The sequence below is a fragment of the Opisthocomus hoazin genome, chromosome 2 (assembly GCF_030867145.1).
Source record: "Opisthocomus hoazin isolate bOpiHoa1 chromosome 2, bOpiHoa1.hap1, whole genome shotgun sequence".
NCBI classification, from domain to species: Eukaryota; Metazoa; Chordata; class Aves; order Opisthocomiformes; family Opisthocomidae; genus Opisthocomus; species Opisthocomus hoazin.
Genome location: NC_134415.1, coordinates 46,212,642 through 46,234,548, shown reverse-complemented (window position 1 = coordinate 46,234,548; position 21,907 = coordinate 46,212,642). Strand labels below are relative to the sequence as shown.

General features: G+C 45.1%; 2 protein-coding genes across 2 annotated transcripts in view; both read right to left on the bottom strand.

Annotated features, from left to right (window-relative positions):
• ANKEF1 (ankyrin repeat and EF-hand domain containing 1) overlaps positions 1-1,554 on the bottom strand; it is a 33,409-nt gene extending 31,855 nt beyond the window's left edge. The window contains exon 1 of the mRNA XM_075413483.1: positions 1,465-1,554. The gene's annotated coding sequence lies outside the window, so the exon portion shown is untranslated. The remainder of the gene's footprint in view (positions 1-1,464) is intronic.
• On the bottom strand, positions 728-16,836 carry LOC104330722 (D-beta-hydroxybutyrate dehydrogenase, mitochondrial). The gene is made up of 4 exons (XM_075413485.1): positions 16,500-16,836; positions 7,355-7,507; positions 4,522-4,652; positions 728-1,692 (listed from the first exon to the last, which is right to left on the bottom strand). The coding sequence occupies exons 1-4, from the start codon at positions 16,834-16,836 to the stop codon at positions 1,345-1,347; spliced, it is 969 nt and encodes a 322-aa protein (XP_075269600.1). The 3' UTR covers positions 728-1,344.
• Positions 16,837-21,907: the final 5,071 nt, after the last annotated feature.

Here is a 21,907-nt window from a genome sequence, read left to right as displayed (position 1 = left end):
CTGTTTGCTCATCTCACCTATGTTCCTGACCCTGACTGTCACATCACCCATCACAAGAGTAACTTTTCTCAGTAATTATACAAGGGAAGACAATTTCTGGTTCAGACCAAAACTTAACTAGGTTAACTTACAGCAGTCTTTGGTTCGATGTGGGAGACCTGGCATGGGGGAGGCTAATGCTCCATGTTGCTGCCCTGTTCTGCTGCTGTCACCACAGTTGATCCCAGCTATTCCGGGGTCTTTTGGTCCCAGAGTTCTTGGATTTTGTGCCATGCCACAACCAAGCAAAATTTAAAACTCTGTATGTGTAAAACAGCAATCTTTTCTACAACAGTTACTAGGAGACTGCTAATGAAGCCACTGTGCTCAGTTACTCATATAAATATGTTAATAAAGTTTTCCTGTTCATGTTAATAAATATTTTTTTCATCACACCTTTTTCCCTATAATAGTAGCAAAAACAGAGCTTCAGGCTGTATATGTTCTTTCTGAGCTACAGGTTGCTACTGCATACATCTGTCACCTTGGTGTTTAGCGCTCTGACTACACTTTAGGTTAACGCATTGATTAATCCAGACATTAGATAAAATATTGAGTTTACTTAGGATTGAATATTCATTTGTAAATGGACTGTGCTACTTATTTTCCAGAGTCCATGACACACTGGCTTTGTTACAGATTTATCCAGAACACCTGAAAAAATGCTGCAGTTAGCCAAGACACTGTTTCCATATTACAACTTTATTATTCGACTCTTCCTAAATTTCTACAGCCACTTAACTCCATTCAAAGTATTTCAAGGTCTATTGCTCATTCCTGACTTTTCCATTAACCTTTTGCATCACCTCCAATAAATTACTACTTGGGTTCCTACAAATAAGGTATTTTCGTGTCTGCAGTAATGATTTCGGGTGTGCAGTTGCCCTGTAGGATATGCTACATTTTGTCTCTGTCATGTCTGTAACACAGTAACCTGGTACTGCATTAGACATAGCTGCATTAAATTTTCTAAGCAATACCTAAAGCAGCATAAGTGGCCATATCTTTTTTCCACATGGGAGAAATCTTTAGACTCCCAGTGCATAGATCTTGAAGGTCCCTTCTAACCCAAACCGTTCTATGATGCTATGAAATAAAGTTACCTAGAAAAATATATTAATTTTACATGGGGTCCTTTATGTTTTTCTCTATGAAAAAGTGACAGTTCTGACTAGGGAGACCCTCTAAAGTTTGTATCAGGTAATTGGTGTCATTATACTGATTTCTAGGAGCATCCGATTCAGCCCTGGCTTTCACATTTTAAAAAACTGCCCCGCCTGAGTCACTGAACAGTACCAACGTAGGCTATGCAAGTTTTACTTTACTCAGAGCATAAGACAAAACAGAATCCATCACAACAGTCGGGAATAAAGCACACACAAACACCAGTGCTTTTTCCTTCAGCTTCGCTACCATGTAACGTGCCTTGGGTGCAGGAGACGTCAAAGCATCTACCATAGCATCTACAACCTCATGGCCATTAGCGCTTCCTTCGCTGAGAATGCTGTTGAAAAAGTTCGCCCGCTCTTGAACATACTCCTTATTGTAAACTGCCTTTTCTTCTTCGCTGAGTTCATTCCAAATTTCTTCGGCACTGACTAGCGGCTGAATTTTTGTAGAGCGTGCATAATTTCCTGGCTGAATAATACAGACCTAAAAGCAAGATGTAAAAATTATCAAGATGCAATCAGTCATTCTGAATTCAATTAAATACTATAGTCAATAAAAGAGATCAAAAGGTATATGCAGACAGATTTCTTCCAGCAAATGCTGCTTTGTTGAAATTTTAGCCTTGAAAACTTGACTGATATCAAATATATTCCTGTGAAATGTTTCGGATTGCAGAGGTGCTTTATTCTGACTTCCTCATTTCGCTCTCATGTTAAAGTTCTTGTTTTTGACTACTCAGCATACCTTCACAGAATGCAGTAGTGCATCTTTGATTTTTACAGAATGCTTAATGGTATAAATGTTTTGACAATGCTGAGACAAAGCATTTCAGCATGACTTTGATGTCTCCAAAGTGGAATACTTTGGATTTTTCACTCAGCGGCAAATCTTGCAATTGGTAATTTTTTGCCCCAGTTTGGGACAAAAGGACATGTCAAAGAAAATTAGAAGGTACTGGGGAAAGAACTGCTGTTTTCCCCAAGCAGGTGTAATTAAAAGGAAAATAGCTGTTGTCAGCCAGGTACAGAGGGGACCGAAGGTCCTGGTCTAGCTCTCACTGAAGTCATTAGCAAATTTCCGTAGATTTCTTTGCATGTAGATTTAAACTGAAAGCATACAAATCCTTTGCTGCTGCACCTGTTTTTTTTGCATGTGTTGTTACTACTGTTCTGCTAACTTCTGAGGCTTCTGGGGAATTTCAGAGCAGGCTGAGTGCTCACAGTATGCATGTTTTTCCTCAGTTAGCAGTGGGCTCGTTCAAACTATTGGTAGATAAGCCACATTAAAAACTCCATGGCATTTAACTGACGTGATTTCTAAAGACTACAGCACAAGGTGAGGAAGAACAGTGCTGAGCTGTGTAAGAGACTTGGGGATCTGGCAGGCATTCTCTGGAAAGTCTGTGGTAGTTTAAATCCTCAGTGTCTCCAACCTGCCACCCAGCCCATCTACCAGAGGCTACCAGCTGTGTGTCCGTACCGGCACGTGCCTGCCTCCGGGCCTGCACGGCAGCCGGCACACTGTGCGCTGCAGGGGTGCAGAGAGCAGGAAGGAATGCAGGTCAGCTCCAGCGGAGAGGCAGCGCGCAGAGCTGGGGGCATCTTACGCTGCCTTAGGTAGGTTTGCCACAGCATGTCTCTTGGAGCCCTCCTTGTGGGTGCTGTTTTCAAAAGTGCTTGGTATTAGCCAAACTAATGCCAACAGTAAAATTCCCACATTTATTTTAAAGGAGGTTTGAAAACTTCATGTTTTGGAGCTTTTTTGGAGTTGGCTAGACTTCCGAGAGATGATACTTTTCTCCCTTCCCTTGATTTTCTGTAGCCTTCTTTCTTATGGAAGACACGTACGTTGTTTCCTGTAGGCAGCCAGCTTGCCTGGCCAGACTTCAGTGGGACAGAGACAGCTCCATCTGTTCCTTGCCACCTCTGGGCGACTTTCTCCTGTAAGGGCAAAGGGAACAGCAGAGCAGGGGAGGGGAGCGCAGGGAAGAGGGACCGTGTATTCTGCAGGCTCTCTGCACAGTAGGTTCTGCGGCAAATGCCAGCCAGTGTTTTGCACACAGTGAGAAACATAAAAATGGCGCTCTCAGATATTCTGGAAATGTTTGTCGGCCTGGCTCACTGTATGGTGTGCTGGGGCTATTCTGGGGATGGTGGGACAGTAAAAATCCCAGAACAACCAGAGTAGCTAACCTGTTAAACTAAGCTCTTCCATGCATTTGAGATTATCCTCAGTTAATGGGTTCAAATCCTCATCATGCTGTGTGGTATTAGGATGCGTAAAACCACTTGCATTTTATAGCATTACATATTTATCTGAGAGGGGTAGCTAATAGAAGCATTGCTGTAACTTCTTCCAACACAAAGCTTATGAACAATGCTTTAAATCTCTGTATATAAAAAGTACACCAATGTAAATCCGCTCAGAAATATTTTTAACGTTTGAGTGTTTCAGCAGTGGAGTGACTCCAGTGAAAAAGCCCGGTGAAGCTACTTAGTGATCTAAGCTTCAGGTTTGACTATCAGTGTTGCTTTTACACTGCACTAAGAGCACTCTTAGAGCCTCTTAGGTTAAGAGAATGAAAACATAATTACTCTGCACGATACTGCCTCTTGCAGTGTAGCTGTTCCCCCTAAAAGGAAGGAGCTTTTAAGCACTGAGGTGAGAGAAGAGAGAGAGAAAGAACCCCTCAGGCAGGTGACAAGCCTTCCTTCTCACTGCACAGCGCTCGCGTCTGGGCTCATTGCTCCAGCAGCCAGCCCAAAGTTTCAGTTACCTGGTGCTGTTAGGAGCTCTCCACAGAGCATGGCGCTGCTCAGGCAGCCCTGGCTCAGAAATCTGTTTCTCCACTGTAGAGGACGTGGAGAAAGAGTGGAAGTCTGAGTGCTGGCACAAAGAGGAGGAGTGCTATCCCGCAGCTTCTCAGAACTGCAAACATCAGCCAGGTCCACTGTTCTCAGTGATTTCTACCTCACTGACTAGCCACAGAGAAGCCACCTCTTTCCAAGGGAAAGCTGCACCCATGGATTCAGCTCTGATCTTTATCTTTGTCATTCAGATGCATGGAACTCACTTTGCACAAGATTAGATATTATTTTCCATATGCTTGTTCTTGTTCCCTTGGCGAAAATTTCCACTCCCACGCTGTTGTCTGGTATTCTTTGTGCAAGTTGCTTGCTTTTTTCCCCACAAAAAGATGCATTTTGGCTCTGCAGGAAGTTTCAAGAGCAAAATTTCTCTCTTTCTTGTTTGAAAATCAATGTTAAAAATAGCAGGGAGTTTCATACAATAGCTAATAGTTACATCACTTACCTGGACACCAAACTTCTTCATTTCCAGTCTTAGAGCATCACAGAATTTTTCAATAGCTGCCTTGGTCATAGAATAAATACCATTTCCCAGAGCAAAATAGGCAATAATGCTGGACATGAAAACAATACGTCCTGGAAAGAAAATAGTGCAAATATAACTTTACTCTCAGTTTTTAACACAGAATTGATTTACCCGAGTCTTTTGAACTGCTAGTAACTTGGTATTTAGTATGATGCTGTTTTACTAGATAGTATGCCAAAGCTGGGCCATGTAAGTGTGCAGTCCCAGCACAGAAGTGCACTCAGCTCTGCTAAGCAGAGAACTTCACACAAAAATCTCCCTTCCATCTAGTGACAGATGCTGGACTGGACAAAGCGTAACACATTCCCAACGTGCTGCTTATTCCTTCCGAGTCTGAGACAGGATGAAAGAGATGGAAACAAAGCAGTCGCCTAAAAGCTTTAGACTGAAAAATAGTACTAAAAGACTATGCCAGTAATAGGAGAAGGACTGCAGAGGAGAGTAGCAGGCAAATTTCCCTGCAGTGGATATATGACTACTAATACCATTTTTTCTGCGCCAGTGATGTCTCTGCACTGAGACCTGGCTTACAACTGTGCATATAAAGTCAAAATCAGACTGCACAGTGATAAGCTTCCCCAGAGAAAGGTGACAACAAAATGTGTGCAGCCTTACACTGCTTTGCTGTGGTTTCCCTGATCTGTGCTGCTTTTTCCCCTTTATAACTCTTGCCAAGTGCAGGCATGCATTAAATAGCAGGGATTCCTGATCTGAGGCGCTGGGCTGTGGTTCATTTCCACTGTTTACTTGTAAGCTTCTATCACATCGTCATATCATAGAGTAAGAAATGTGCAAATGTGGATATATAAATACCAGAGGTGAGAGAGAAGATGGCCTCATCGCTAACAATACGGAGACTGTAGTTGCATTCCTGTTGCTCTCACAGATGCAGATAATGTCTGGGCCCGAATCTGACCACACGCTATAGGCTTGTGGGATATCAAAAGGGTATCAAGGGAATGCAGTGAAATCTGTCTTTCTGAATTACATTCCCTGCCTTCCTACACTGCGTCTGGAATAAATCTTATATACAATAACAGAACAACTACCAGCTTGCTGATCAAGATGCATCAGCTGGCCTGGCCATCTGGAAAAGTTATGGGGAAGCGTTGCTCCTCTCGGAGTAGGATGCTTAATTCTAGGCTGGAGGGCAATATCTCCCTTTATAATAATAATAATCTTAAAGTTTTTCTTGGAACAGGTGCTTATGCTAAAATGGCAGTCAGCCCCTTCCTTCAGAACACAGCTACTGGGTGGTAGGATGGTAGGATGACCTCTGCCTCCTTTATCCAGTAGCAAAGTGATTTGGGGCACACACCCACGATGCTGGATGCATCATTTAACTTCTCTCTTTGCCCAAGGTAATTGAAACCCAGCTTTCCCAGGCAAATGCTCTAATATCTACAATTCGAGCTTTTCATTTGAAGAGTGCCATGGCCTCCTCTTCTACATAGCTGGGACTTGAAAATGGAGTGCGGTCAGTTAATAAAAACAGCATTGACAGACAGAAGTGAGATGCAGAATGCTCTTTTGAGATAAGGTACTATGTATGTGCAGCCATCCGGACCCCAATCTTCTAAGAGTTTGTGTGTGTGCTTAATATCATACACACAATTAGTCCCTTTCACTTCAGAGTAACCCCTTGCAATTCATGAAATCATACAAATGCCTCTGGTGGATCGGCATCACAGAGTTTTAGCAGTAAGTAGGACATCACAGAAAAAAAGTGATGTCTCCCCGTGTAATGGCCACATAACACACTCACTGGGTATAAGCAGTAGCACATTCTTTTGCAAAAACACATTCAGCTTGCAGTGTTTAAAGGTTTCTTTTTTCTTGCATCAGAATGTCATTAACCAAAGGCAGCCAAGCAGAGTAGCCAAAAAGAGGATGCTTTTATCTTACCAACGTTTTGTGTAACAGTAGCATCTGGGGCTTCCGGATGAAACCTAGCCCTTGCTGTGCTCGACGCTGTATACACACAGAACAAATCCTCGTCTTTAAAGAGCTTACAACTTAAATAGACAAGCTAAGCAAAAGGGGGAGAAAGGATAAGGGTATCTTTCTTTCGCAAATACAGATGGGGACAGGTAGGGAACAAACTGCAAAGCAATTGAGATGTGCTGCAATGCTGTAGAGGGCTGTTTGAACCACTTTTTCGAAGAGAGGTAAAGCCCTGCGTATGGAGGTCCATGCAAGTGCATTTATCCCATTCAATACCCATGCATCTCTGTACGGCACTCTTTCACATACTTCAAGTTTCCTGCCCAAGGTCATAGAGAGGGTCTTGCTAGGCCTGGAACTGGAAGGTGGACGTCTCTAGTTCACCTCTGTAGGATCATCCTTCCGCTCCTAATTGCCAAACAGTAAAATAGTAAAGCCTAAATAATAAAGTTAAGAAGGATTTTATTGGATCTTTGTGTTTTCTGACTGTCAGTGCTTACTAAGTCTTGCCTGGGCTTAATGATCTACCGTAAGCATTTTTTCTCTTTTTTGAGTCAAACGCTGACATAATTCATTATTTCTAAACACTTTTGTCTATGTATTGTAAAGACAGAATCTTTAAGGGTATTTTTCCCCTTACGACTTTACCCTCTTTTCAGGATCAAGTTGCTCTTTCAGGCCACACAGAAGGAGGCTGTCATTTCTGTTCAGTGAGAGACAATTAAGGCTTCTTTTATAGATGCTACATTACCCTGATTATAGTAAGCTAATTATTCTACAACTCTAAATAACAGGGGATTAGCATTACCCTTGTATTTCCTTAGAAGGGGGAGAAATGCCAGGGTTGTCCTGATGCTCCCAAGGAGATTCACATCTGCAAATTTTTCATATTTCTCCATAGACAGCCACCCTGTCTCGCCAAATGTTGATATTCCTGCATTGTTGACAAGCCCCCAGAAACCTAGAGAAGAGAAATGTCTCAACAAGCATTTTTCACTGCAAAACAACCATCATCGGGCGACAGACCAACACTAGTGATTTGAACCCTTGGAAACAACATTTTAGTTGTGTTATCTTTTTGCGTTTTCTACTTATAAGCGCAGGCATGTTTTGTTTAATGAAGGAATGTAATTGTGGCCATTATCTGGACTATATAAGTCTCAGTGCTACTTAATAATCACTCACTTCATAGTCGTCTTAAGTTATTTATGAATAACATGATCTCAGAGAATACGTTTTACTGCCAACGTGGTGTACCATGATATTTAAATTACTTTAATCCCACAGTGCAGCTTTTGAAAATTGATATTAAGCAGTCTAAAGGCTACGGGGTAATATTTTCAAAGTGCCTGACTAATTTAGGAGCCCAAGTCTTGGCTTCTTTTCCAGGATTTTGAGCTTTGATTCCTTCTGAAATCACCCAGAATCAGGTACACGGGTGCAGCATTGGGTGAAGTAGCCAAGTAAGACCCATGGCTACAGTATTTTTTTTGATTTTGTATTCTTGGACGACTCTGTTCCCCCCATAACAATGGGTTTTGGTGCTAAGAAGCCCATGCCCCTGAAATGCAGGAAGATTCCAGTGTTTACAAGCAGAAATTTATCGGCAGCAAAGCTTGTTCTGACACAACTCTCTGCCAGAAAGTGCAAGCCCTTTAGGCCAGAGCCACAGAACACTTCGTGTGAGCACTGTGCAGCACTAACAACCTCGACTGTTGGAAATGCTTCTCCGTTGAAGTGTAAAGTGCTCACAGTTTGCAGCTGACATGCTGACTGAGCACTGACTAAGCCATGCTGACTTGTTCATGCCTTCAGAGCACATATCTGTATATGTACGGTAAAGCAGCAAGTGATGTGGTGCTTTTGAAAATATTCCTGTTTCTGTCCTCAAATCCTGACTGAGGGTATTCCTAGGGTGACCAGCAGTGAGTGAGTGCTAAGAAGTACATAGGGTAGTCTGATTTGCACTGAAATAACTAAGTTTGCAGCCTGTCTTTGCCAGCCTTGCAATTTGTCTTATGCTTTTTGGTTTTTTTAAGAGTTCTTGTATGTTTCTGAGGTAAATGATTGTTTGGTCATGCCTTCTACAGGATGACCAAGCCTAGGTTTCTGGTGAGGCAGAGTGGATTACAGTGCCTCTCTTCCTTCTTCTGGACCCAGGGTCAGGGGCATGTGTGTGATGCCAACCTAGCTGTAGCCTCCTGTGCCCATGGTGGCAGTCACACTCTCAGGGGACCTTTGGTCACCCTGGTGAAGGTGCTGCAGAAACCCTTGGGCTGAACTCTCTTTCTGATCTTCTCTGACAAAGCTACTGCAATGATTTCATAGTATCTTTGTCCTTCCAGAGACCTGCCAAGAACTGCTAATACAGGATTTCATTCACAACAATAGTTAAAGCTGAAACCGACAATTTTCTGAATTAGTTTGTAAAGCAGAGCTCTGTAAGCTTTCCTAACATACATACACTACTTGTATTATGTAATGAAATTGGTGTTTAAACTGAGAAACAAACAAAGTTCTTCCAGTGAATGTCTCATTTGCAGAGCAAAACACTCAAATTCAGGAATTTAGCACACAACTTAGATAACTGTCCTCCAAAGAGAATAAACCACTATTCAGCAGTCTGTCACACGGCAATCCTTGAAACGGAACCTCTCTTGTAACTTCAAATGCAGACTGCTGTCCTAGTAATGCAGCGGTTTCCTGTGTACTCACTTCTATTCCACTGCCCCAAATGTTCGCAGACAGAGAAGAACTGGACCAAAAAATTGGCCACTGGAATTGGATATCCTAGACTTCTTCCTCCTGCTATTGCCCTGTTGTTCCAGGCCTTTCCATCATTCTGTGGCTTTATTTCTCCTTCTTCAAATGGAACTAGCCCCATGGGACTGACCTCCTTGTAAAACGCTTCAAGATCAACAGATGAGAGCCCTCTCTAAAAGCTAATTATCAGTATTTTTGTACTTGCACATGATCTGATCTACAGATGGACTGAGTAGCTGCACACCCATCTGTTTCTACTTAAGACTGGAGGTCTCTGTACTCAGGTTTATTTTTACATAACCTAACTCTAACACAACACAAACTAAAGCCTCGCATCACTGTAAAAGCTGTTCCCTGATCTTCTCAGCTTTACCTTTTCTAATTAAAAAAACCTGTCATTTTGCTTCTGCCACTGCATCCTGCACAGCACAGCAAGAACACTTGCTTCACACAACCCTGAATTCATTAGGGTTTCAGAAAAGCAACCATAAAACTTTACACAATTGATTTTCTTCCTCTTTCTCTAAACTGTGAAACACAGAATTTAGCTTGCAGGGGCCAGGTTTTAACTCCAGCCCTTTGCCAGCTTTCCCTCATGCACTTCAAAGATTCCAGGTGGTTAGTGGTGAGGCCAGCCTGTGTGTATAAACAGGCAGAGTTCACAGAATAATGGCTTCTTTTTTCTGTGCAGTGGCCAAATCAAAAGTCAAGAGAAGAGAAACTGGCTTGAGTTAAACTGAAACAGACTTTTCTGAACAGAAGATTAAGTAAAACATCAAAAGAGATTTTGCTCGGGGTCAGCTCAAAACACTTTGTTTGCCCTCAAGCAAAACATAATGTTTCTCAAAACATTTTGGCATTCCCAAAGGGAAATGTTCTGATATGTTCCACAAATCTTCCTGCCACTTTGTTCAGTTGAATCAATTCACAAAATTCTACCCAAATAATGAACAGGTTCCTTTATGCCACGTTTTCAGAAAATTTCCTACCTCCTGAGAAACAGCCTGCCTAGATATGTACTCAGGGTACTTGAATCTGCTTTGGTCTTCCTTTCCTGAAATGTTTGTGGTAAAAATCAATGCTATATACCTGCACACAAAATATATTGTATATTTGCTTAGACAAATGCAGCTCAGGTAACCTGAGAAATATAGTCCTTAGGTGGAAATCTAGAAGTACAAGGCACAAGTAAGAATTGAACAGCAGAAGGAAAAAGACATCGCATTTCCTCAGTGTGCATGCACAGACACATTAGGAAAAGCAGCTGATGTTTGATCTGGAAGAGAAAAACTACTCAGACTGTCAAAACAGAACCCAGTCCAAGCGCAGTTTAGGAAGAGGGGTGTTAAGACTATGCTGCAGTAGACAGGGAATAAATAAACTGGAAAGCAGAACTGGACATCAAAGAGATTTTCACTGATCTCTGTGTTGGGGAAATGGATCCTGAGGACAAAGATTAAGACATAGAGCAGGAGATCTAAAGAATCACTTTAGGAAACCTAACTTAATAGTCAGGCTTTCAGGAGAAGAACACTAGCTCTCAAATAACCCCCACCAGATTATATCTACTTCATGACATGTTGACTTAAAGGCACATATCCAAAGTCTTATTTAGGCCCAAAAGATGCCTGATGTTTTTCCAAAAACTCCTAAAAGTCCTCTTCCTGTTCAAGTCAATCACACTGTGTGCTTGCAAAACCTCTTGGAAATCAGGCCATTTCTGTGCAGCTGCCTACATACAGATAATATCTGAATTCCGCCAGATTTTCTAAATTCGAAAATGTATTCTTGGTATCACTGATCTTTGGAGTCTCTCGTCTAAACCTGAGCCCATGCAAAAATGATAGACTCTTTCCTGAAAGATTCCAGTTCAATACTAAAGGATGTTAGAGATTGATTATAAAGATTGATTATAGAATAGAATAAAATCATAGAACTAGAACGTAGATTCAGCTGTGTAAACACAGCTGTGTTAAGAAACCATACAATCGGTATGTGTACAATTGGGATAGAAATTAATTGTATGGATTGTATCAAACAGAATTCACAAAAGAAGCCGAGGCGACCCTGAAACCAAGCAAGGCCTGAAACCAGCGAGGGAGAATTCTACGTAGACAGAAGAACAGAAAGAACTTAATAAATGACGTACTTAAAGGAATGGAACGGTTGCTTAGAAACTTATGAAGATTCTAGACTTGATGTAATCAGTTTAATAAATGTATATAAACTGGTCTAGCGAGTTAAGCTTTGCCACTCACTGAGGTGATGGCCCAACTCTGAGTTGTGAATAAAGCAATACCTAGTGTAACCCACTCACGTGAGGATAACATTTTTAACAAAGGAAACCAGCCAAAGGAAGGAGAGTGTGATTTGCCATATTCCTACTGAAAAAATGAAGAGAGGGAACAAACCAATCTGTCTGTGGCAATGCGGGGTGTTTGTTGCAACAGGCCAGCTGAGGTTCTGGACTTTCAGACAAGTACCATTCTTTGCTCGGAATATCATGCTGTGGTTGTCTTCATTGCAAGGATGGGTCTATTTGTATGGGAGGTCTGGGCTAAAATATAGTACCATGGGCCTACTGGGTGGATTCCGTGAACAGGAAATCTTAATTGAGGAGAGTACTTAATAACCTGGAAGTAGGTGGTAGGAGTAAAACTAATATCCGTCCCTTCTAGCTAGCTACATGTCACCCACTCACAACAGTCAAGGAAAGCAAGAGAAATTCCCGTTTCACACAGAAGCACGAAGTCAGAAAAAAAAATAGGTTTGCTGTGGAGCTTAAGAGAGTTGCAAATCAACACGCTCTGAAGTCCCAGGCTACTTCATGTTGGTTTTAATGTGCAAATGCAAGAAGTTTCTTCTTTTTAAGCAAGAAAGGACTCTAAATATTTTAGAAAGTCATCTAAATGGGCACGCAAGCCATAAATAAAAGAAGAGAAAGGCACCAGAGCCAGCAGATTTTTGTGGAGGGACAGTTAGTTGGCTCTAGAGAATGAGCTACGTACCATGGAAACGGATTTGCCATCCTTTTCAGACTGACATAATTTCCCAGTCTAGAATAGGACAAATATTTACAAGGAAACAAACTATGAAGTGGCAGGATGTCCAGCTAGCTATGCTACCAGTAGTTTGGCTTTCTACTCTGGCACGACAGAGAGAGAGAGAGAGAAGACGAGGTGGAACTTGGGTTAGTTATCTCATGGTTACGGCATAACTAGAAGGTGTAGGGAGTACCGTGCTTTATTCCTCAGAATTAGTTGGACAATTTACACTGCATAGTCTACTTAAAGCAGAAATTATCCTGGGCCCAGGAAAATACCAGAGCATGGTATTCCTCCATCCTGGATTACTTCCCTTGCCACAAGCAACTGCTGGGCGAGGCTTCTTGGACTTCTTCTCCCCAGACCCAGCAACTTCTCATGCCTTTCCGTGCAGTGAACTGAGTCAGTGGGAGAGTGTGACTCTCACATCCAGGGGAGTCCACAATTCGGTCATTAGGTTTTTCACTGGGACTCTAGGCAAAAAATATAGGTCTTACAGTGTAGAACTGCAGCCTCTTCAGCTTGGGTCTAGGTTTGAAGCGGCTAAAATCTGCCAAAGAATAAGGTTCAAGAGGGACTTGAGCTCTGTGAGCCTGTTCATTGCTGGCTCTTGTCTGGAGAGCCTTCCGTTGTAGGTTGTACACTCTTCAGGACAGAGACTCTCTTACTTTGTCCGTGTATCAGTTCTAGAACAAAAGTATGTGATGCTGACCGGGATCAATAGGCTTTATGGAAATACAAGCAGAAACAAGAGCATTCTGCAAGTTTGAAAGGAGGAAAATCGTGTAGAGAGACATAATAAATGCGAGAAAAACATCTATGTTCATCAACTACAGGAAAAGATTTAAGATAAAGGACAAAATTTTGGCTTATCAAATGAACTTTGACATTCAAAAAAGTCATATTTGTCTGAGATGCACAGTCCATGGAAAGGATGATACTGTAATCATAAATATTTAATCTTTGCCAGGATTTACTCTGAGCTATTTAAACACAGCACGCAAAAAGCGATGGCTGTGTAACTGCTTTCTCATTGTTTTGTTATAGCTTCTCAAGTTTTAGTTTGGAATGCATAGTCTTTGCATGCTCACCATTAAACCTAAAGATTGCCGAAGTGGCGGCTTCTTGATCATTTTCAGAATGACACGGGAGTGTTTTAGTGATCTGAATTTATAAGTCTAGCACACTGGTGTGACATACTTAAAATCTTTGGTACCTGAGTGAAACTGGTTATAGTAAAAACGGTAAAAGATAAGAGAGGGAACAATCCCTAAGCAAATGCCTGGTGATGCCCAGAGACAGGCGCCTCCTCTCAGCTTCTACAGGGAGCTGCTGAATAGAATTCTTCCGTTCTGAGGGAGGGAGAGACAGCCAGGGACAGAACTGTCCAACAGTACTTACCAGCTAAAACGAACATCCAGAAGACTGCTAGTAGCTATTTTAAAGGTGGGTGTTTTCACAGATAGTAAGTGAGATAATCTGTGATCTACTACAACCTTCAGCACAACCCACTGGATTCCTGCATCAGTTTGTAGAAAAATTGACAGCAGACTTTTTTATCTGTCCAATGCTTATTTAAAACAGTCTACTGGACTCACCACCTGCTTTTTTTTCTGCTTATTACATGCATCCAACGTGTGCTTGATTTTCAGTTTGGTTAGTCCTCTGCTGCAGGCGCTGGATGGCACTATCTGTGATCCACTACAGAAAACATCCTAAGGTTTCACTACGGAGAGTTCTTTAACTGGTGGGACATCAAGGCACACGCTGCACTGCCCACCCTTTGGGAACCTTTGGGTAGCAGACAAAATGTTGTGTGCAGTCACATACTCTATTCATCTTCTAGGTACTTTCAGAACATAAATGGAATTACAGATGGTTCAGAATTCTCCTTCCTAATGAAAAAGAATTTCATTAAAAAAATCATTGACCTGAATGTAAAAGAAATAGTTCCCATCTTTAACAAATGAATTGGTTAATATGAGGGCTAACCTTCAGTTAAATTATGAAAATGAAACTGGTTTTACGAAGTTGAAATACCAAAGAAAACACCACATCCATTTTCAGAGGTGCCAAGAAGGAACACCCCTACTGAAGTCTTTTGCTTTAAAACTATACATAAATAGAGTATCCTCACAGTTTCTTTACATCCAAGATAAAAATATTTATGCCCCTATGTTTTATAAATTACAAAGAAGACTTGTGCCATTTACTCCATTAACATCAGACATTAAAATAACTCCTTTGCTCCTTTTTGTTTAATAAACTTAGGGGGAAGATTACTTGATAATTGTGAGCTTTCCCAAATGGCCTATGTGTTATCTGGATCTATAAAATCACATTTTCTTTTCTGCCTTTGCAGTGTACCCCCAAAATGCTGCAGCAGAAGAGCTGACCAACACTGGAAAAAGGTTTCATAAAATGTGTGCTCTGTTTGTGCATGCCCAGCCCCATGTTACGGGCATAAGAGCCTGACTGACAACCCAGGAAAACCACTGCCTGCGCACACGCTGTGCGCACACCTCACCTCAACATCAAGTGTCTTTCCTGGCCCCTCCAACAAGCCCTCATGCCTCTAGTGTGATTTGCCTTGATCCAAAGGCATGGCCGCACGTCTGTGAGCAGCGAGGACAACCAGCAAGCCAGTGCTGAACTGTGGACTTGAGAGTCTACATGACAGCATGAACAGAACCACTGCATGAGCTACCAGAATTACAGGAGAAATCATCTGTAACCCACAGTTTCAGGTGACTCGGCCCCCATCAAGCCTACAAGGGCTTTTGCGAGTCATCTGAGTTGTCTCTGCAGCTTGGGAAAGAGCCGGAGAGGGGAAGGCTCTGCCTCTTAATCAGATAAGGTCAAGATCAACCATAAATACACGTACTTAACAAGCGGCGTCTAGGCTTTTTCTTACTTCACTTCTCATTTCATCCCCTTCCAAATGTGCTAATGAACCAGGCAGGCAGAGGCCTTCCATTTCATTATTGTTCCTCACGCTTTATTCTCCGCTGATACTCCCTGTGTGAGCAGGAACCGCTCGTCTGCAATTCTGAGGGAGCCTTACTTCGGGGCCTGAGCAAGCCTGCTCTGCGCCAAGCGTGCCCCCCAGTATCAGACTGGGTGCCTCTCGCCCGAAGTGGGAAAGGAGGCAGCTGTGGCCCCACTACCTGCGCCCTGCCACGTGTTTCGAGGGGATAACCCAGGATTTACTTGTCCGCAAGTATTCTGCAAGCTCAAGTCTATCGATTCCCCTGGGAGTACGCTCCCCGTAGGGTGTATGATTCAGAGGGACTTTTCACAAGGGTGTGTAGTGATAGAACAAGGGGGAATGGCTTTAAACTAAAAGAGGGCAGATTTAGATTGGATATTAGGAAGAATTTCTTCACCATGAGGGCGATGAAACACTGGCGCAGGTTGCCCAGAGAAGCTGTGGCTGCCTCCTTCCCAGAAGTGTTCAAGCCCAGGCTGAATGGAGCTCTGCGCAACCTGGTCTGGTGGAAGATGTCCCTGCTTGCGGCAGGGGGGTTGGAACCGGATGATCTGTAAGGTCCCTTCCAACCCTTACCATTCGATGATTCTGTGCTTGTAAGTAACCCTTCTGGGGACTGCTGGACAAGCCTCGGGTTGTACCGAGAACCGGCCGGCTCGGCACGGCACAGCAGCCGCCCTCCGCACTCCCTTTATTTATTCCCCTTTCACAAATCCCGCTTAGAGTCACAGCCCCTTCCCGCCGCCCCCGCCGCCTGCCCGCCGGCCCCTCCGCCCTGCCCGCCGTTCCGTCCTGCCGGCTGCCTGGGAGGGACCCCGCGCTCGGGGCTCTGCTCCGCCGGCAGCACGGCGGGGCTCACCCCCGGCACCACCGGGCAGGCCCCAGCCGGCGCGTTCCGCCGTACGAAACACGGCGGTCGTTACCGGCAGCGGTAATCGCGATCGGCACCGCTGGTGACAGCGCTCCCCCGCCGCCAGCCGCGAGGGACAGCCCAGCCCACCCTGTCGGCAGATCGCGGCTCCCCGTCCGCCCGTCCCTCCCGCCACCCGCCCGCGCCCGGCGGCCGACGGGGGCGGGGTCCCCCGGGGCCTGCGGCTGACGGCCGGCAGCCCGGAGCGGGGCCCGCCCCGCCGCCGCCCCGCCCGGCCCGGCCTCACCTCGCTCGGGCAGGTGGCTGAGCACCAGCTCCTTGGCGGCCAGCACGTCGTGGGCGCGGGTGACATCGAGCCGCAGGACGCGCAGGCGGCCGGCGCCGGCCTCCCGCCGCAGCCGCCGCGCCCCCTCGCCGCCGGGGCAGAGGCAGCCGGCGAAGACGGTGAAGCCGAGGCGGTGGAGGCGGAGCGCCAGCAGGTGCCCGAAGCCGCTGTCGCAGCCGGTGATGAGCACGGCCCGGCCGGCCGGCTCCAGCGGCACCGCCCCGCGCCGCCGCCGCGCCGGCAGCAGCAGCAGCAGCAGCAGCAGGAGGAGGAGGAGGAGCGGGGCCGCGGCCCACATGCTGGCCGCGCCGCCGCCGCTCCGTGTGGGCGGGAGGGACGGAGGGAGGCCGCGGGGAGCGCCCGGCCCGCCCGCCCGGCCGTCATCTCCTCCCCCGGGCAGCGGCGGCCCGCAGGCACCGCCCTCGCCCCGCGGGGTCCGGGGCCCGGCCCCGGCCCCCCTGAGCGGCGGTGGGGAGGCGGCCGGCATCCTGGCGCAGGCCGGGGCTTGGCAGCGGCCTCGCCTCCCCCCACGCTTCTGCGCCGGGCAGCGGGCAGGCGGCTGGCCCGGCGCGGTTGGAAGGGCGCCGGGCTGCGCCGGCCCCCGGCGCTGAGCTCGCCACCGGCGGCCCAGCCCCTCCGCTCCGCCGGTTTCCCGCGGGCTGTCCGCAGGCCCCGAACGAGACCGTCACGCGTGTTTCTGGACGGCTGTTACCTGTTACACCGCCGCATTGACGTGGGTTTGTTTATGGCCCAGGTCTGTTCCTGCGCTGTTAGAGCAGGGGGGCCTCCGGGCGCTCCGCGGTAGAGGAACCGCCTGTCTCCTGTAGGCTAAAATGACAGCTGTCATTGCTGAGCAAAGATCCCCGAGAGCTGGGACTGCAGGAGAAATTTGATCAGGCGGTGTTTTCTCTGCCCCGTCTTTCATCGGAGAAACGCTGCGAGCAGGTACTGGAAGGGTTGGTATGTCACACCTGCTTCCTCTGAGTGAAAGGAAATGGTTGAAAGAACCAGATGCCTGTCTTAACTGTGGTTTAAAGTTGCCTTCTGAAAAATACAAAGGGGCCAGATTCATTCATTGACATACGCACAGCAGCAGAGGAAGCAGCAGGACTTAACGCGCGCAGGGACAGCCCTAAATATTTGCCTGATTCGCATCACTGTATCTCCACGGTCAGCCTTGTTCATTTTCTTAAATACCTGTTCCACTGGGCTGCAGCAGAGGGGTGTCAGAACCGGTGGTGCCTTGCTGTCCGTGAGTCTCCACAAATGGCACCGGTCCCTGCAATCGGCTGCATTTCATGTTTGCGTGGGGATCCCTTTGCACTGGCATAGCATGTTTTGAATGGTATTCTAAAGAGAAAGGGAACAATTGTTGATAAATCTCTTTTCCATGGGCTGAGGCATTCATGTGTCTTTATATTGTCGGCTGCCTATCTGTCTAGATTTACTTCAGCTTTAAATTGTTCAGTGCTCTCTCTTCTGCAGTGTTCAGGTTTCCTGTAGGCATTGCATAATCAGACTTAAAGCCTCAAGTGGCTTGGAAAAGGAGGTTACGCTTTGCTGCAGGGAGACAAAATAGGAAGTGGAACCGTCAAACCCAAAAGAAGATATCTAGATACTTGTCCTCGTAGGATTTATTTGATCATGCTCCGTCACACTGGGAGAGGCTGCCCTTTACTAGCCTTCAAAAGATCACTCGGTCTTCTGCAACTACATGAATCACAAAGCTTTGTCTTACATTTAAAGAATATTACACAACCCTCAAAATCGGGAGAGTTGACAACAGCCTGTCTTGCAGCCAGCTTCCCTGTCTGGTTCCCTCCAGCCTAAAAAGATGGGGAGGGATTCCAGATTCACCTCCTCCATGCCTCCTGCCCACCTCTCCACCTCTGCCAGTCTCTGCTCTCCCAGCTTTCGTGTCCCGTTAATAACACAAAGATCACAGGCAGTGACAAAACCATCCTCCCGAAGAATAAAAGGTGATCCAACTAATCTCTGAATCTAATGCTGTCTCTATTCCAAATAAACTTCAAAAGACATTAAAAAACGTGGCACACAAATGTGGCACGCTGCCGTCTGAGAACAGGAGCAGTATGCTGTCAGAGCAACAGAATGGTTTAGCGTGGAAGTTACGGATTAGTCCTGTATCCTTTACAAGTTGGAAACAGCTTCCTGACTACCTAGTCCAGAAAATGAGGCCACTTGGGTCTCCAGTGCAGACTGTGCAGTAGGATTTCTGTTTGTTGGAATTGTTTTCCTCTGGGTGTATATTATTCTGTTCCTAACTCAAATACATGTGTACACACACATACACATGCATGCGTGTTAATATTCATATTGAATTTATGACTCTATGTTTTGTCTAGTTTCTGAAATCCCTTTTTCATCTTTAGAAAACATTTTAAGTAAAAACTTGTAAGTTTCTATCTCTGTCTTTATCTGTTCTACCTCATATGTAGCTCAAGACAGTTGTGGTTTTCTTGTAGCAAGTTTAAGCAAAGGTTTGGAGTTTGAGGAAGGAGGTGTGGAGGCTCGTACTGATGAGGATCTGAAGAAGTCTGCACCTAGAACATGCCCAGGGATCTTCCACTCTTCCCAAGAGCCTTTCTGGGAACGGCAACCTGGGAAGTTTATGCTTAAAGTTTTCCTCTAGGTTACGAGCAAGTTTCACAGTGTTAAATAGTAAGTTGATACATGTAAAAAACTGAAGAACAAGCTTCCCAGAGGCATCACCATTCTTAGGCAATTAGATAAGCAGACAGTCAAAAGTGCTGCATTTCCGAGGTCTGCGGTGGCTGCGGTTCTTCCACACCTTGGAAAATCAGGCCACCTCCAGAAGTGCCAAGCTATGGATTTAAGGTATTTAAAATTAGGCTCCTCTTGGAAAAAAGTACTACTCAGATCTTACTAGCTTTATTAGTTATTGTTTCAAAGCAATTTAGATGGAAAAAGCAATGCTATAACCTTTTGTTGAACAGGGAAGTGTTGCCATGTTGTCCCTACCCTCAAAACAGAGTGCGTTTCTAAAGCACTGTCAGTTTGTTCTCAGGCAATGGCTGGAAAGGACCGTGATAAAGGAGAGCTGGGATGAGCTGTGCTTCTCCAGAGTGGCCCAGGACTTCCAGCCTGACTTCAGGACAGAAAGATCTACTTTCTGCCTAGTTCCTGGGCAGAGGCTCAGTGGCTGTGAGGAGCAGAGCTTGCTACCGGACATGTAAATAATAATCACAGATCTTTGTCCAGCGTAGCTCTGTAGAAGTGAAGATACAAGGGAGGGGAGGAGGCAGTGTAGCTTTACTTTAACCTTAATCCCCTGCTTATCTTTTTGCCTCTGCTCATGTCTACTCACCTCTGTTTATTTTACCCATTCTCTTGTTCCTGTTCCCTCAGCCCCTCATCTCTCTAACCCTCCTCGCTGTCTTATCGCAAACTGGGGCTGTCTCAAAATTCACCATCTGTCATGCTCAGTGGTACCCACTCTCAGTAATGGGTAGGAGGAGTAATGATATTTGATGTCTTTCTTGCAGCCTCAGCTCTCCAGTGCCATGTGGAAGTCATTATTATTTTTCCTTTCTGAAGCAGAGATGAAACTCCGTTGCCTTTGCAGGTAACTGCAGAGCCATCCTTGCTTTCACAGGAGCCACTTTTGGTGCAAGGTGTCTCTTTGTCAAAGTTTCAGAAAAATGCTGAGAGTGTACAGAGTGCCTCCTAAAAGCTCCAAATAACCAAGCAAACCTAGGAAATGATAAACACAGACCACTCCTTTGTTAAATATTCTTACACTTTTGAAGCCAGTTTCGTGATTTCTGGGGTGCAGGATCAGGATTTCTGACCCGTAGGAGCTGGCTGTGCTACACTCACTTCACCATGAATGTGACTCTTCTCTTTGCCATCCGTTGTGCCTTGTTGGCTCAGGGCCCAGACCGCTTAGTTTGCCTCTTGCTATTGTACGGTGAATAGCGTAGCATGCTGCCGACCTTAGCTGGGACTTTTTGATACTGGTACAGTGAAAATAATGCTTATCTAACAGAAAGAAATATGAAACTCACCATGACCAGCCCATCTGGATAGAAGTTTAGCAAAATACATTCATACAGTCTAATGCTAACATGCAAATGAGACTTCTTGCTGCAAACATCCGAAAAGCTGAAATCGAATCTGCTCCCGCAGGCAAGCGTTTGAGGGCTGGGAAAACTAGCTTTCCAGGAAGAAAATTAGAATAGTGTATTTTTGGTGCAGTTAGCCAGCCAAAGACGTTCTGAACAGAAATGCTTGCAGTTTTTAGAGCTGGCAAGCTGTGCGTCCTAGTTCAGGACTCAGCCAGTGAAGGCTCTGCTGTGGTGTCAAAGGAAGGGAGCCAACTGAAGGTTGTCATTGCATGTAATTAGATAGGAGCAGTTGCATGTGGGCTGTGCGTGGAGAATATCAAGTCTTTGAAGACTAAGCAGGATGTCTGGTTCTGCATAATGTGATGAGCTATACTAAAATCTTTTTGCATATTTTTAAAAGCCCTGAATTCAGTTGACAAAACATATTTCGGATGCCACATGTATTGCTCAGTGTGTCGTAAAAGGGAGATGGCTTCCTTTTAAAGGGCAAGGCAGGAATATCTCTACCTGTGAAATGTTTTCAAATACCTGTCAGTGTGCACAGTGCCCAGTCTATTCCAGAGATGAAGTCTTCCATTTGTCAGAAGTTATTTTGTTAAATCCCTAGGATTAAGTCCTTTAGGCAGTCTTGGAGCAGCAGCAAACGAAGAAAGGGAGACTGGGAGGGAAATTCTCTTAGAAGCAGGAAAATCTGCCTTCTCCTCTAACCTGAACTGACTAATCCTCTTTAAACTGAAACACCCCTGGCTCAGGGACAGCTATGTCGTGTTTCAGCTGGTGTATCCTTGTGCATGGGCAGGGTGGAAAGTGAAAAGACACCTTGTATCTTCCATTTATTATATTCCAGAAGCAAATAAAAAAAATAAACACTGTTTTTTCTCATTTCTAACTTGCAAGACAAACACTGGATGATTCTGACTTGAAAAAGCTACTGCAAAGTGACCCAAAGGGAGTAAATACGCTTAGACTGCTGCTCCACACGGACTAGTACCCGCTTCTATCACGGAAGGGTTACCACAGCGTAGCAAGTTGAGACTTTTAAGCAGAGGTGGAGGGTAAGGTTGAGGGGAGATCAAATTTCCTTCTCTTCCCGGTGAGCAGAACTAGAAAGTGCTGAAATCAAAGTGGTTTCCTCCAGCACGTATTTTCACCTTAACCACGCAGCGTGGACATAGCTAGATTCAACAGGTAAACTGTTTTGAACCTGAGGGTTGCTGAAAAAGAGGCACAATGTTATGAGCTTAGGATTTGTCTCTGGTT